The sequence below is a fragment of the Leptopilina heterotoma genome, unplaced genomic scaffold (assembly GCF_015476425.1).
Source record: "Leptopilina heterotoma isolate Lh14 unplaced genomic scaffold, ASM1547642v1 Lhet_177, whole genome shotgun sequence".
In the NCBI taxonomy this organism is placed as follows: Eukaryota; Metazoa; Arthropoda; class Insecta; order Hymenoptera; family Figitidae; genus Leptopilina; species Leptopilina heterotoma.
This window is the reverse complement of record NW_025110893.1, coordinates 275,539-291,100: the sequence shown is the minus strand read 5'-3', so window position 1 is coordinate 291,100 and position 15,562 is coordinate 275,539. Positions and strand designations below refer to the sequence as shown.

The window sequence follows — 15,562 nt, the reverse complement described above, 5'->3', positions numbered from 1 at the left end:
AAAAAAAAAAAAAAAAAAAAAATAAATAAATACCAATAACAAAATATTGGCATCAACTTCAACTAAATCTTCGTATTTAATAGTTTCCTCTTTACAATCACTCACTTCTTTACACTGCCGTAAGATACTTTTTTCAATACTACCCTCGCAAAAGCTGAAGAACTTACGTGACTATGCGCGGAAGATGATGGCCCTACATCCCCTTTTCACTCATGGTAAAAATAAGGAGTGATTAAATTAAATTAACTCTATATTAGTGTTTATGTTTAACTCGAAAAGTTTTACTTCTTAATTCTAACAAAAGGTTATTAAAAATCATCTAGTACATGAAACTCACCTGTTGTTTTAATAAAAAGGAAGAATTTTAAGTTAAGGTTTTGCATCAACTTTCAAAAACTTTATAAAGTTTCCAAAAAAGAGGCAAATCCAATATCTACTCTTGACCTAATAAACAGCTATTGACAAGTTAAGCTGACAGAAGTAATTTCACCTTTTACAGCCATTCATTACTCTTTGGGACTCTTCGAATTTATAGTCATGCCATTTTGATTACAATCAGCACCTGCAACATTCCAACGATTAATCGACCTAGTAATTCCTATTGAACTAGCATCTAGTGTATTTTCTTACCTCGATGACATCGTTGTAACCTCGGAACTTTATTAACGCAGAAAATTAGATCATCAGAAGATGTAATCGCCTATGCCAGTCTGCAACTTTTAAATCAAATCATTAGAGTGAATTACTTGACGTGATTTTAACAACTTTTATTAAATATAGTTAAAGGTTGCAGTTAACATTACAAATTAATATTTTGAGTCGGGTAATAAAAGTATACATTAACTAAACTTGCGTTATGTCCTGACCAATCCTATTATGCCAGGAACAACTTACAATATAACGAGTTCATGTATCATAGGTGCGTCTTTAGTCGACAGACTGAGACTGCTAATTATTTTCGACATAATTATTAATAAAAGAGATATTGCACACACTTACAACATTTTATTGATAGGTTTTTGGAAATTTGGCAAACGATCCAGAAATGGCTATTGAAAAACACAACAACTTTCAATCCTTTTTTGGCGGTCTTATGTTACTGTTTCGGTAAGTCGAGCAGCTTGATTCTGAAGTGTTAGAGAAAGTTACAAATTTCGTTTGATCGAAGTTCACCACGCAACAATATGTTAAAAATCAAAATAATCTTTCATTTACACTTTAAAGCCCAAGAAAAGAAAGTTTATATAAATTAGATCATCAAATAAGATTCTTTTACTTATGGTAATATATTTGTAATTATAAGTTATTATCTGTATGCTAGTTTAGGCAAGAGTAAATTAATTCTGCCAGAAATAAGGCTGCTCGACATTATTATTAGTTTAAAAAGGTACTAACATTTTTATTTATTAATTTCAGCAGAAAATATTTGTAAATTGTCTAGGTTATATGCGCTTCCCTAGACTTGTAGTCATTTTTAATAATAGCTGGCGTATTTTAGGCATTATATTACTTAGGATAGTCTCAAGTATTGTAGATATTTTATAGATTATTTAGTTAAATTGTCTTGTGACTTTATGGCTCAGCAGAAAAGAAAGCACATGATTTTCTTCCTAGAATGTCCAACGCTGCGACTCATGAACCTATAATTTAGATTGTAATAAATTTTAGAGATTATTTACCTCTCACGTTTTTTACTTTTTATTAATTGTGATCAAGATTCATATTTTCCTGTATAAAATATAAAAAAATATTTTGATGTGACTGAAAGTCAAAATTTATCTTATAAAATAATGAAATGACATATGATGTGAAAAATTGAATATTGATCACGTTTATAAAAGAAGTGCCAGATAAATTACTTTATTTAACATTGTATTTTACTAATTTTTTTTATTATAATGAATTCAGTATTTAATTGTTACATTGTCGAATTAAAAATAGCATTGTTGGATATTCTATACCTTATAAAATATATATATATGATAAATAAAAATTATTCTTAGAGACTGATTCGTTAATGGTGCTTTCGCTCTGTTTTTGCAATGGCTATCTGCCTGATACAATTCAGGTATTTGGCAACATCGCCTTGGACGAGAAGTTTTCGATTAACAAGCACAACAATTTCCAAAGCTTCATTCAAGGTCTGATGCTACTTTTTAGGTAAGTAAAAGCCTGTCAACTATTTATATCTGTTACAATTTCAATTAATTTGTTCTCAAAGTTTTATAAATATAAGTATAATTTTTTATTATTGGAACTCTTTTTTAATAAATTTTAAAAAATAATGCTGAGAAACAAAATTAGTATGAAACTAGTTACAGTTACAGTAGGGTAAAGTAGGCCAATATTATTAAATTTTTTAGAAAAATTTGTTGTAGACCATGAAAATAATAATAATAATAATAATAATAATACTGTCACTACATGAATTAACAACTAGAAAATGGATGTTACAAAATATTTTTTACAGTTACAGAGAGAGAGAGAAAATATATTTCCTTAATTTTTCCCATAGATAACTGTTATTGCTAAATATGCCTCCATAATTGAAGTAACAAATGAAAATAGATCTTTAAAATACTTTCTTTATTATTGGCCGACTTTGCTACTTTTTACGATAGATTACAAATCTAATTATTTATTAAAAGTGTCGCCTTAATTTGAACTCCCAAATAGCACAACATAATTATATCAACAAATTTGCGTCAATTTTGTCTGGTAATATTACCAATATTGCATTGGAACATTACCCTACCCCAGTAGCACGTAATGTTGGGAACATTCCAGAAACATTGAGGCAATATTGGTAATGTTAAGACAGTGTTCTCAATATTGCTGTAATATTACGTGCTACTGGGGTAAAGTTTATTATCAAGACTTTTGCGAGAGTGCCTGGCAATATTAAAACATTGTTACAGCAATATTACCAATTATTTTCGGATAGTGTTAAATATTTTGTACTTAAAAGAAACATTACTGTTTCAAGATTGTCTCAATATTGACAGACAATGTTGCTTGCAAGTTGATATAATGAAAATTACTGCAATACTTCCGCGCAACGTATTTCCTACAAATTTTAAATGAAAATCTTAATCAAATTTTGCACGGAAATTCAAAAGAGGATTTATACAAAATATTGTATACAAATCAAAATTAAAAATTTTTTTTCTCATATTAAAACATTATGATCACACGAACAGAGTAGGGGAATATGGGGAAGAGTAAGGACCCTAGCGTAATAAAATTTTTTTTGTATACTATGAACGATAATTTCACCGTGAAAAAATTCGTGGCTATTCTGTGATTGAAATACAACGTGTAAAAAAATAATAACCTTCCAATGTGGTTTGTGGAATGCCATGGGCAGCAGCTGCAGTCGGAGTAGCACATAGCCAGCATGGCCTCTTCCGATCATGTTTGTTAAGGAACCTTTTTTTTTGTAATTTTGGACCATGCTGAAATATGCATCTATACATGATTAATAAATTTGAAAAAGAAAAGAGAATGCAAGTTTTCACTAAAAAATTCATTATTTGATTAAATATTAATATAATAATACAGTTTTGTGATAAATTTATTCTACAAGGAATCCCCTTCAACACCTTATAAATAGTTCGGAAGCAAAAAGTTATACGATTACTCACTTGTGTCGTAGTACAAGACAAAATGTTTAATAATGACAAAAAACTAGGTTCGTTTTTGACAGTTCGATTAAGCGTCATCATTTGACAGAGGAAATTGCATTTACCATATGAATCAATGAAAAAGAACAAGCTTAAATGGAGTAACAGGAATCTACTCTACCGACTTCACTGATTCATACATGGAACGGATAACTGCCTGCAACGCATGGTCGAAAGGGACTATACCCTATACCAGTCAGACATCAGTGAGAGGCCTAGAGGCACTCACCATTGTCTGACTGGTATAGTCCCTTTCGACCATGCGCTATACAGGCAGTTATCCGTTCCACGCCCTCAATTGTACTTTCAATTTATGTGTACTCGCTGTTCATGTGATCATAATTCTAATGCTAAAAGAGGACTGTATTCGGTGGACGTAAAAAAGATTGAGCCTTTGCACGAGCGGGGTTCCAGTGTACTTTTTTTACTGGGCTATACTTTTGGGCGCGTTACTGTCGAATAGTTGTACTTCGGTGAGATGCTCACCTATATTTTGGAAAGTCACAGAACAAAAACTGGTCAGCAGCGTAACAAAACCATAGTGGGCACACTTGTTTAAAAGACGTCCTAAGGATGTCTTTTTGAGGACGTCTTAAAGACGTCCTATAAATGTTCTATGTCTTGGTCATTAGATGTCTTTAAGATATCTTTTTCACTCAACTTTTGAAAAATTTTCATAAATTTCTGTATATTTAGAAAACGTAAAATTAAACTTCAAATAGATTTAATACAATATTACTGAGTTTCAACTTAGAAAATGTTATAAAATAAATGTCTATCTATGATCTTGAAGGGATGTGAAAAGGATGTCCAAAAGACGTCCCTTTTATGTCTTTTAGACGTCCAAAACACTTTAAAAAAGTCTTTTAGTTGTCTTTTTGATGACTCCGAGACATTACTATGATTGTCTCCGAATGTCCGCGGACAAAAAGGGACGTCTTTAAGACGTCCCTGTGCCCACTGGGAAGTAACATTATCCAAGTGTAAAACTGGCAGCGACTTCTACTTTGGGCCATTTTCTAAAGAATCGAAAGATATTTGATATGAATTTTTTTATTTCAGCAGACATGCTATTTTTTGTTATTTTGGAATTAATAATGTGTTGAAATTTTTGGTCATTTTATTTACGACTCATTATTACTTCAAAGCGAATGACATTAATTAAATGAACTTTTTTTTTAAATTAAAGTCTAAACTCTAAAGTTTAAATATGAAATAACGTAATTGCTAAAAATTAAAAATTTGTAATGGTTATTAAAAATTCTTTAAAACAATTGCAGCTTGAAGTATGTTCTCAGTGATTTTAAAATAATAAATGACTGTATTTTTATAAGGAAAACTTTGAGGATATTAATTTAAAAATGGAAAAATCAGTAACCTCCAATATTATAGAAATTATGTAGATTTTCATAAAATGCAGGCAAAAACGATTTGTGATTTACTTATTTTGGATCTATTACAAACTTGAAACTTAAAAAAAAACATTGTCCAAGACTTATCTAACGTAAAAATTTATATGTATATTTCAAATCTATAAGATTCGTCTGATTGGAAATTATGTTTAGAATTCATTGCAAATGTTATATTTTAAATAAAAAAATGTATAAAATATGAAATTGTTAGGAGAAATTATAGTTCGGTTGTTTTGGACGACCAACCGAAATTGTTTTATCATGGAGGTATCAATACTTACAAATATATCACAAATAATAAATTTAAAGTATTTTCAGAAATCATAGGAAAAATTTAATAAATTTTGCGTAAATAATTTCTAGCGTAGATAATTTTATTAAATAAAAATCTACTTGTATTATCTAATACAACCAACAAAATTTCTGACTTTTACAACTTTTCATAATATTCTTGCTTCTTGCTTGGTGTAAGTGAGGTTTTGAATATACTTTAATATAACAAAGCTTTGGATTTTAAATTAAAATTCTTAAACATATTTTGCAAGCAAATAAACATTTCTCAAGTGTTTTGTTCTTTTAAAACGAAGATACTAAAATTATCTTCATTTCAATTTCAAGTACTTTCAATCCTCATTTAAATCCAGCAAAAACGTTGGATATTGGAAATTTCGTATAGTCTGATAATTGTTGCAAGTTAAAAATATTAATGTAATGATTTTCATCATTAAAGGAAATGATCACTTTGAATCAACGAGTAATTATTACCTTTAACATGTTATTTGAAATAATAAGTATTTTTAGTAATATTATAGGTTGTTTTAAAGATAAATATTAAAAAATGAAGGAGAATTCATAAAATTTTAGCCGTAATAATGATAGTAGTGTAGTTTAAGGTAGTTTATGCTTAATGGTAATTCAGCAGCATTTTCTACAATATTGCATCGTTGAATGTAATGTAGACGCTTCCTTGTGAAAAAGCATATTTATATAGTAAAGGAAGTTTTTGTAGTATCTTAAAGAGTTACTTTATTTAGTGAAAACAGTAACTGCTCTAAATTAGAATAACATCCTTAAATTTTTGAAAAATGTAAACTAAATTCTACTTAGTGTCATTTAGTATATATTGAATTTCCTTCCAAAATTATTTTAACCTTAAAGCAAATTCTATTAAAATAAAAAGCTCTTTTGAAAAGTTCGTGGTGTCTTCGATCAGAGCAATATTGTACAGGTATTTTAAATTTAATTCTTCTACACGGAAAAAAATACTGGGCTAAAAACACATGAGCGTCTGTTGCGTATATTGCACGCACACTACCATGCGTGATTAGCTTGGAATCCATCCTATTTTCGCATGGTGCTGTAGCAAAAGTCACACGAGCCATGCATTTTTAGTAAACTCCTGTGTGATATTTGCAAAATGGGCTCATGTGAAAATCGAACCAATAGACTCTATGCATTATTAGGCTGATTTTTTTCCGTGTACAATATTAAACCATTGCAAGCAATAGATTACAAATTCAATAAATAAATCTTAAATCTAATTATTTTTCAAAGTAAAATTGAAAAATTCGTAATTTGTTTTTAGGCGTATAATTATATAAAATTGAATTGATTACTATAAGAAATAAGAAATCCATAAACTTAAGAAATGTATTAATATCACAATCATAATAATGTGAAATTTCTGTCACTATTATAGATGTGCTACTGGTGAAGCATGGCCAAATATAATGTTGGCATGTGTGAAAGATCGTCCTTGTGATGCCAACGCCAAGAAGGGTGATGGGGAAACATGTGGATCAAATCTTGCTTACGCTTACTTCGTATCATTCATTTTCTTCTGCTCTTTTCTCATGTTAAATTTGTTTGTCGCTGTCATTATGGATAACTTTGACTACCTCACTCGTGATTCTTCAATTTTGGGAGCTCATCATCTGGACGAATTTGTTAGAATATGGGCGGAATATGATCCAAATGCAACTGGGAAAATTCACTATTCTGAAATGTACGACATGCTCAAGAATATGGATCCTCCATTGGGATTTGGAAATAAGTGTCCAAATAGGCTTGCCTATAAGAAGCTCATCAGAATGAATATGCCAGTCGACGTGGATGGGAAAGTTAATTTTACTACAACATTGTTTGCCTTGATTAGAGAAAATCTTAGCATCAAGATGAGAAATGGTGAGTCATATTATATATTTTAACAAAATTTAAACGGTTTCGAAAATATTATTAGACGTCAATGTTTGTGTGTAATTTGTTGTTGCAGCATCTGAGATGGACCAAGCAGATGATGAGCTTAGGGAAACCATAAAAAATATTTGGCCATTGCAGGCTAAGAAGATGTTGGACCTATTGATACCTAGAACCGAAGGTAATATTTGAATTTAAAATGTTTCTATTGTTACACATGACACTTGCATATAACCAACGACATGAACAAGTGTTGCAATTTGTAACGATATAATATAGCAAATAACATGCATTGTACAAGGTCGGGGCAAAAAGAAGTCTTGATTGATAAGAAATTACAAAATTGTAATCATTTAAAAATAAATTCCTTACTGACGACAGTTATTAATGATTAAACACAAAAAAGTGAAGACACACTCTTTTCTTTCTGATTGCAGAACTAAATAAAAGCAAGCTTACTGTTGGCAAAATATACAGTGGTCTACTGATTCTTGAAAGTTGGCGAACAACAAGGTTTGGTCAAATAGAAGGAACTGGTGGTCAAGTAAGTTATGCAAATGTCTGCTGCAAATATTGTGTGTAAAACATGTGAATAATATGGTCCAATATATTTTTATTTGAAAAAATAGTAACAAGTTAATTGTACCAATATGCATTACTTATCCTTTCTTTAATCTGAATATATGCCTTTGTTCAATTTTAAATATTTTGGAAAGGAAAAATTTGTGCGTAATACATAACAGTTTTTTAAAAAGTAAATCTTTGAACGCAAAAATTTAATAGCACATATAAAAATTTTAGTTTTTTATGAAAAAAGATAAAATTCAAGAGAAAATGAATTATGTTTAAATAAAAACAGTGATAATATTTAAAAATTATATAAAACTCAACATTGATTACTTCGACGTCAGCGCCAACTCAGAATTTATCAGTCTAATAAACTGGTGTGTGAAAAGGGCTTGACATATTTTTAAATTTTATTTTATTTTTATCAGGAAATCTCTATCTCAAATAGTCAAAATTGATTAAATAGAAAGGTTATGAAAAAAATCGATTTCCATAATTGGATTTGCTTGGGATTTGTTACTAGGATGTTTCTATGGTTGTTAATGATAAGCTAACAGTTAGATTTAAAAAGTTCAAAATAGCGTCCAAAATATTTAGGTATAAATTACTAATTTTGAAAATTTTAAATCTGTTAGTTGGAATTTTCTAAATCTAATTTTCGGTATGTTATAAGTAAGTTCAGAACCTCTAAGTAACAAATTCTAAGTCAACCTAGTTATATGGAAATCGATTTTTATAATAACCTCCCTATCGATTGTTAATCATCTTTCAGTTCTGGGCCTTAAAGTTGATAATTTAAGATTTCATTTGGGTCCTCTTTAAACATTTCGTTTAGATTATAACCCTTCCCCTGAATCCATTAACGCCCATGCTTAAACTAATAGAAATATCAGCAAAGGCAATATTGGAAATAGGACTGTAGGACAAATAATTACTTTTGACTTTAAAAATTGTTTAAAAAATAATATGTTTAAACAAATTCTTATAAAGAAATGAAAAAAAAATTGATAAATTTTTAAACATTAACCTCGCTACTTAATTTTACGTAAAAAAAATATGTGTGCCTTTTTAAAAAATTCTCACTCTATTTGTTGTAAATAATTTGTTAATCAAAAGTGTAAACGATGCATCCACCTAAGTTCAGGTTAAAAAAATGAAAATATTCGTAAAATCAATATTAAAAACAGGACTGCCGTCCAAATTATTACTTTTGACGTTAAAAGCTATTGAAAAATTATTTGTTTGGACAAAATGTTATAAACACCTTTTTTCATTTGTTTATAACAATTTATTAAACAAATTATTTTTTTAACAATTTTTAACATTAAAATTAATTATTTGTTCCGCAGTCGTGTTTGACAATATTGACTTGCTGATAATTACAACTGTTTTAGCATGGGCTCATCAGAGTGCATTTTTGTTAATAAATTATTTACAATAAATAGAGTGAAAATTTGTAAAAAGTTATGCATGTTTCTTCAGTTATTTTTTTAAAAAGTTAACAATTTTAAATTTATTTGTAATAATTTGTTTAAACAAATTAGTTTAAAACAATTTTTAATGTTAAATAAGTAATTATTTGTCCCGCAATCCTGTTTCCAATATTGATTTTGCTGATATTTCCATTTATCGACAATCTGATATTTAAAAAATAACAAAGTTTAAAAATCTTTAAGGTTAATTTCCAAAAATCTGAAAGTTTTCCATCCAACTGAATTATAATCAGGTTATTGTTTATTATGGAAGAATTTTAAAGGTAAAGAACAAAGGCAAATATTCAGTTTTAACTTTATTTTAAAAAAGCAGCTTTAAGTTTAGCGCAAAAAGGACGAGAAATCTGGAGAATATATATTATTTATTGTTATAATAAAAATTATTTTCTCCGATGAATAATCGATAGATAATTATTTACACGATGTTCATTAATTATTTTTCGTCCTTTTTTACTGATATACAATTAGAATCATAAATTATTAGAATAAAATATATTTCTATTTTATAGGGTCTTGTAAATTGAGACTAAATTTCTATTAGACTAGACGACTGCTCTGTGTATTACTTCGTCATCCTTAGTATTTGATTACTGTAATGAAACTTGGATAAATATTGATTAGCCTATTTATTCAATTTCATGATAGTCAAAATTGGAACACTTTTTTATGTTAGTAAAGTTTTAGAATTAATTTCAGATTAAATTAAATTGAACTTATTTTTAATTTTAGACATGTTTTTATTCAACTTTAATATTGGGTTATTTATGCAAGCTCTACAGAAGGATCTTCAAACTCTAAGTCTTATTTTTATTTCTCTCTTTATTTTACAGATTGATAACGATCTTATCGATAACGATAGTGCCGGGCAATACCCTGCAGCCCAGGCGGTAGTACTTATATTTTATCATAACATTTACATATATTTTTTTATCATTTCATTTAAAATAATTTCTATATTATAATTTTAGTTTTTAATATCTGCTAAAATCCTACATAGCATCCTTATTACAATCAGAGCTGAAATTATATTTATATACATATTTTAGTGAAAGAAAATTTTTTTATAAATCTAATCTTTATGCTTAATTAAACTTAGTATTTACGCCAATATATAACGCAGGTTTAAGAATAACAATAAGGGTATAAGAATTAAAGTAATGTAGAATATCATTTTAAAGTCTTCATAAAAATATATATCATTCTTTTACTCATTCTAAATGAATTTTCTCCTAAAATAAGGATTCACAAATAGTAAATCTAATGACTCAACAAAATATTAAAGAATAAATAAATATTGAACATAAATAATTCAGGATATATAGATAAGAAAAAATCTTTATTTGAAACAGAAATTTGCAGCATAAACTCTTGTAGGTAGTATTTGTCTGAAGTACGCGTAGTTATACAGTACTTTGATTGCAAAATCTATCTTTCTATAATATATTATTAGACTTAATATAATTTTGAGTAACCTTTATGGAACTAAAAAAGATAAATATATTTTGGACACATTTTTTTAAATATAACAAATTCAACTCTGGTTGGAATATTTAATCTTAATTTCAAACTACGATTGATATACATCTAAAAAATTAATTTTTCTAGTTATTTATAACTTTTCTAGACCAGTTACAACCGTTTACGAGATTGAATTCTATAAAATGTAGTGAATATTACAGAATAAATTCTAGAAAATTTTACTGTAAATAATGTCTTGCTATTTCAGCTAAATATTTTTAACGTTTATTCTGATATTCACCGCATTTTTCAAAACTCAGATTCATCAGCGATTAAATCCACTGGATCCAGAAATTTTATATAAAATACACAAAATTAATTTTTTTTGTATACTTCAAAGTGTAGGCGCAATCTTGACTTGATGACCAGTGCATAAATTTAGTATTTAAAATATGAAAAATTAAATCACAATTTAAAATATTCTAAGTAAAAAATTAAACACTTAATTTAATTATTTTCTGATTCATTGAAATTTTAAATTCATGTGAAAATGGTTTACAGATGTTTCCAATACCTGCTACAGTAGATTCAAATTATTGGAAATATAATTTAAAGAAGACTACAACGAAAAAATTTTTGCAGATTTTTTTAACAAAAAAAAACCCGTTGTATCAAATATTTGTTTTAGTGTAGCACGTCATCTCCCTCTTTTCTGTCTCTGTCATTTCCTAGCCTTATGATTCAAAGACTTTGTCTTTGTAATACGAATCCATAATTCATGTTAATTAGTATATATTCAGCAGTTTTATCAATCACTATAAGATTACAAATATATAAGTGTAAAATGAAGAAATTGTGGCAATTTGAATGGAGTTCTTCATACTGCAAACACAATTTCCTATAATGCAATGTTCGGTTGTCTTCAAAAACTTGGATTAGGAGATTCGCTATTGTCAGAAGAAGTTTATTCTTCGATTGAAACCGAAGAAAATTTCAAAACCCTTTGCGATGCTCAATTTTGAGTTATTCAAGTTCAAACTTTAACTTTTACATGCGATTATGTTAAAAATAAAAAATGTCAACCACAATATCTCGTTATTTGACATGGCAAAGGGTTTTGAAATTTTCACCAAATTTAAAGGGTATCCGAAGAAACATTTTCTCAAGATTTAAAGAAAATCTACCAAAAATCAATTTTTACAAGAGTAGCAGCCGAGAAACTACCTTAACACTGAAAACATTGAAGATCAGAAATTAGAAAATATGCAGGCTGACAATGTCATTGACAACGATAAAGATTCATCAGTTGTTCACAAATGTCATCTTTGTGGACTTGAAGTCTATGTTCTTTCCGGAGGTAATGATGAAAGAGAAGACCAACTTACATGTTCTATGTGCTCTAGAAAGAAAAATATCAGAAAAAATGCTACATCAAAACAAATATTTGATACAACGGGTTTTGTCCTAGTTAAAAGTGACACACTGAGTTTTGGTCAGTGCAGTATGCCAATTCTAGTTTTGAGCATTTTAAACGCCTAATGGTCGAAATGAACCATCGTAGTCGCGTACAGCGTGAAGGCAATAAAAGAGTAAACGATCGCGCACGAAACTTGCACAGCCTGCCTTCGCTCCCCCCACCACTCGTTCTCCTTGCGTTGCTAATATATACCTCGCGACACGATCCCAGATCATCAGATCGTCTACCGACTTGGCTCGAGGTGCTCTTCAATTCTAACAGGTGAAAGAGGACATCGGGCCAATCTCTTATCAAGGGTGCTCCCAGAAGTAGAGATTGTACTCACGAGCTTCATGTTCTCACGTTACCGCGTCAGGCAAGAATTTCGGTAATATCCAAAATTTTAATGAACCTCTATGTTAATGTTCCTAAAACATTAAGGACCAGTTTCATCAACACTGATTAAAAGTTAATCAATGATTAAAGCCAGTTTAAAGGCTTCTGATTGGTTAATTGAAGATTTAATTATTGATTAACTTTTAATCAGTGTTGATGAAACTGGCCCTAAATGTCTTATACATAACGTACTAATCTCCACTGGGATCTTGCTACATTTCTGTTCTGTTTGCACTACGATCTCGAGATCTTTTTTCAAGAACTATAGAGTGTTCATAAACATTTTCCTCTCAGTTAGGCCATTAAGATTCCTATCGTATTGCAAATTTCAAGTTCTTATCAGGAATTCCTATCTAAATTTCATAAAGGGCTGGCCCATTAAATCTATTCCCAGGACATCTATTTCTGATGTAATTCTTTGTTGATAATGTCTCGGTCTGACAGGAAGAAGGAAATCGAGCTTCAATCAATAGACCACTAACCATTTCCACTAAGGGTTATAAATTAATTATTCTGATCTCTTATGAAGTTTATAATTCTTTGATCACTTAAATAGTTATAGTTAAAATGTGCTTTTCATAAACCACGAACCTAAGTTTTTACAAAATTTTTAATGGTTTCTGAAATTTTTATTAGTATTATAGTATAGAATTATGTATTTTAAGTTATATAATTAAAATAGAAAAAGAACTTTTAATTAGCATTAGTATTAGTAGAATATGTACACTATCCGTATCAAGTAGAAAATCCTTTTTTGATTACTGTAAAAAATGGTGTATTTTCTAAATTGTTATACATAACTAAATATTTTATTGACTGTAAGACATTTAAAGTTATTAAGATAGAGCTAAAAATAAACCTGAATCAAAAGGATTCTGTTAATTCTTAAGTAAGATATCACAAAGGAAGTTGAATTTGCAATAATATATTAAAATTTACATTATTTCTACAATATTAAAGACTTTTTAACGTTTTTGGGTTTGTTTTAAAGATAATTTTGTTAATAATCAATATGTCTATCTTCTACTAACCCAGACAGTACCGAAACTTTTCCTAAAAATTTATTAAAGTTTTAATTGCAAACTTTGAAAAATTTACTTGCAAAGTTTAGTGAAAATTGTGTAAAGATTTAATGTCCCACTTCAATAAATGTTTATCGTTAAATTTTCCTAAAAATTTGTCTTAAAACTTTCCTGAACATTTAAATCACATTTCCGACTTCTCTATTATATAAGCGAAAATGTAGCGTAAAACTTTCCTGAAAATTTTTTAACAAAATTTCAGTAAAGTTTCACAATAAATTTGTTGAATTTAAAAGAGTAATTATAATAATGCCTAAGATTAATTATATCTTTATTGTGCAGTATCGTAAACATTTGTAAACTTTCAATACATTTTATTATCTTATTTATTTTTTAACGTTTTTCGGTAAAAATAAATTTTATAGTTAATTTAATGAACTATTCAATTTAAATATTCACAAATCATGAAAATATTAACATATTTTGTTAATTTACAAATCTTCAGTTTCAAACTTTTCCTTACAAGCTTAATCATTATAGGTATTTTGTTTCTTTAATTTTGTGAGGAATGTAACAAACCCTGCACCAATTTGAATTACTTCATATTGTACAGGAATTAATTAATTATACAGATTAAAATTTAAGACTTGTGTCTAAATAAAACAAATTTATTTTCATAACAATTTTTTAAAAATGAGTTTGCTTTTAAAAATATATTAATTCACATTTTTTTGATAAATAGAAATAATTTGCTTTTTTAAATAATAATTGACACTTTTAGTTTAAATGTTAGTAGAGTGAAATTCACTTTTATTGTAAAGAACAACTTACATATTTTTAAACACCTGTTAATTAATTCTATATGCTTCATTATTATGCAAGAGAAGCTGAAGTAAACAAATAAAATGAATAAAAAAGTCTTTACATTGTTGTATAAGTATATAACAAATTATTATTTATCTTCTCAAGTACATATCTATAAAAATAATAATAATAATGATTCTATCACTCGGTCTTCAAATTAATGAAGTATTAATAAAGTCAACGATTACACATCTATAAATTTTTGCAAAATGTACTTACTGAATTTTGAAATTTTTACATGTAAATATAAAGAAACATTCATTGAAGTGCTGCATGCACATTAACTGATACAATAAAGTAAGTTTCACTTCATTAACTATTTAGTACATTCAAATTGATAGTATAGACACAATCAATACTTAGAGCTTGATTTTTCCTAAATACATTTAGAAATGAAATCTAGATTAACACTACATTCAATAATCCCAGCAACAAAATAGCACAAGTATAAAGTACCGAATGTAAAAAGTTTTTCTTTATAACATAACGTATAAAACGATTTATATAAGGTTTTTTATATATTTCCATATATCACGCAAGCTTGCAAAAAGCATATCATGTAACTTTTGAAAGATTGTATTGCAAAATCTCAGCAGTTTTGCAGCTGTCTTAATCCGACAAGGCCAAGTTGCTGTGAGGCATATTAAGAATGTTGTAAACTGACCATAACGTTGTATTTCAACCTTACAAAAGTTGCACGACATACCTGCGCAAACTAACGTGAAGTGTGGAAACGACACATATCCAACGAATTGCGTGCAATTTATTTCCCCTTGCAGCAAAAGAAATCTTGAAATATCCATAATATACTTTAATGCTATTTGTAAGACTGTTTTCTTATAAATTCATTTTTCTCATCAAATACTTCTTAATTTTAATTGAATATTAGAAGACGATTTTACAGTGATAAATTCAAAACTGTAATCTAATAATTATTGTCATACCTATTTTTGCGGGACGCATGAATATTCCACCACTAACAGACAACCAAAAAGTCATTTAACATAATTGCCAT

General features: G+C 28.3%; 1 protein-coding gene across 24 annotated transcripts in view; it reads left to right on the top strand.

Moving 5' to 3' along the window:
• Window positions 1–15,562, top strand: part of LOC122499867 (voltage-dependent calcium channel type A subunit alpha-1) — a 112,901-nt gene that overhangs the window by 77,440 nt on the left and 19,899 nt on the right. For 17 of the 24 annotated variants that reach the window (XM_043608412.1, XM_043608411.1, XM_043608425.1 and 14 more), the window contains 5 exons: window positions 2,069–2,160; window positions 6,795–7,279; window positions 7,368–7,472; window positions 7,729–7,835; window positions 10,182–10,238. In XM_043608412.1, the coding sequence (XP_043464347.1) occupies window positions 2,069–2,160; window positions 6,795–7,279; window positions 7,368–7,472; window positions 7,729–7,835; window positions 10,182–10,238 (846 nt within the window). Of the gene's footprint in view, window positions 1–1,015; window positions 1,108–2,068; window positions 2,161–6,794; window positions 7,280–7,367; window positions 7,473–7,728; window positions 7,836–10,181; window positions 10,239–15,562 lie in introns of all 24 variants that reach the window. The other 7 variants (XM_043608432.1, XM_043608428.1, XM_043608427.1 and 4 more) reach the window with 2 other exon arrangements.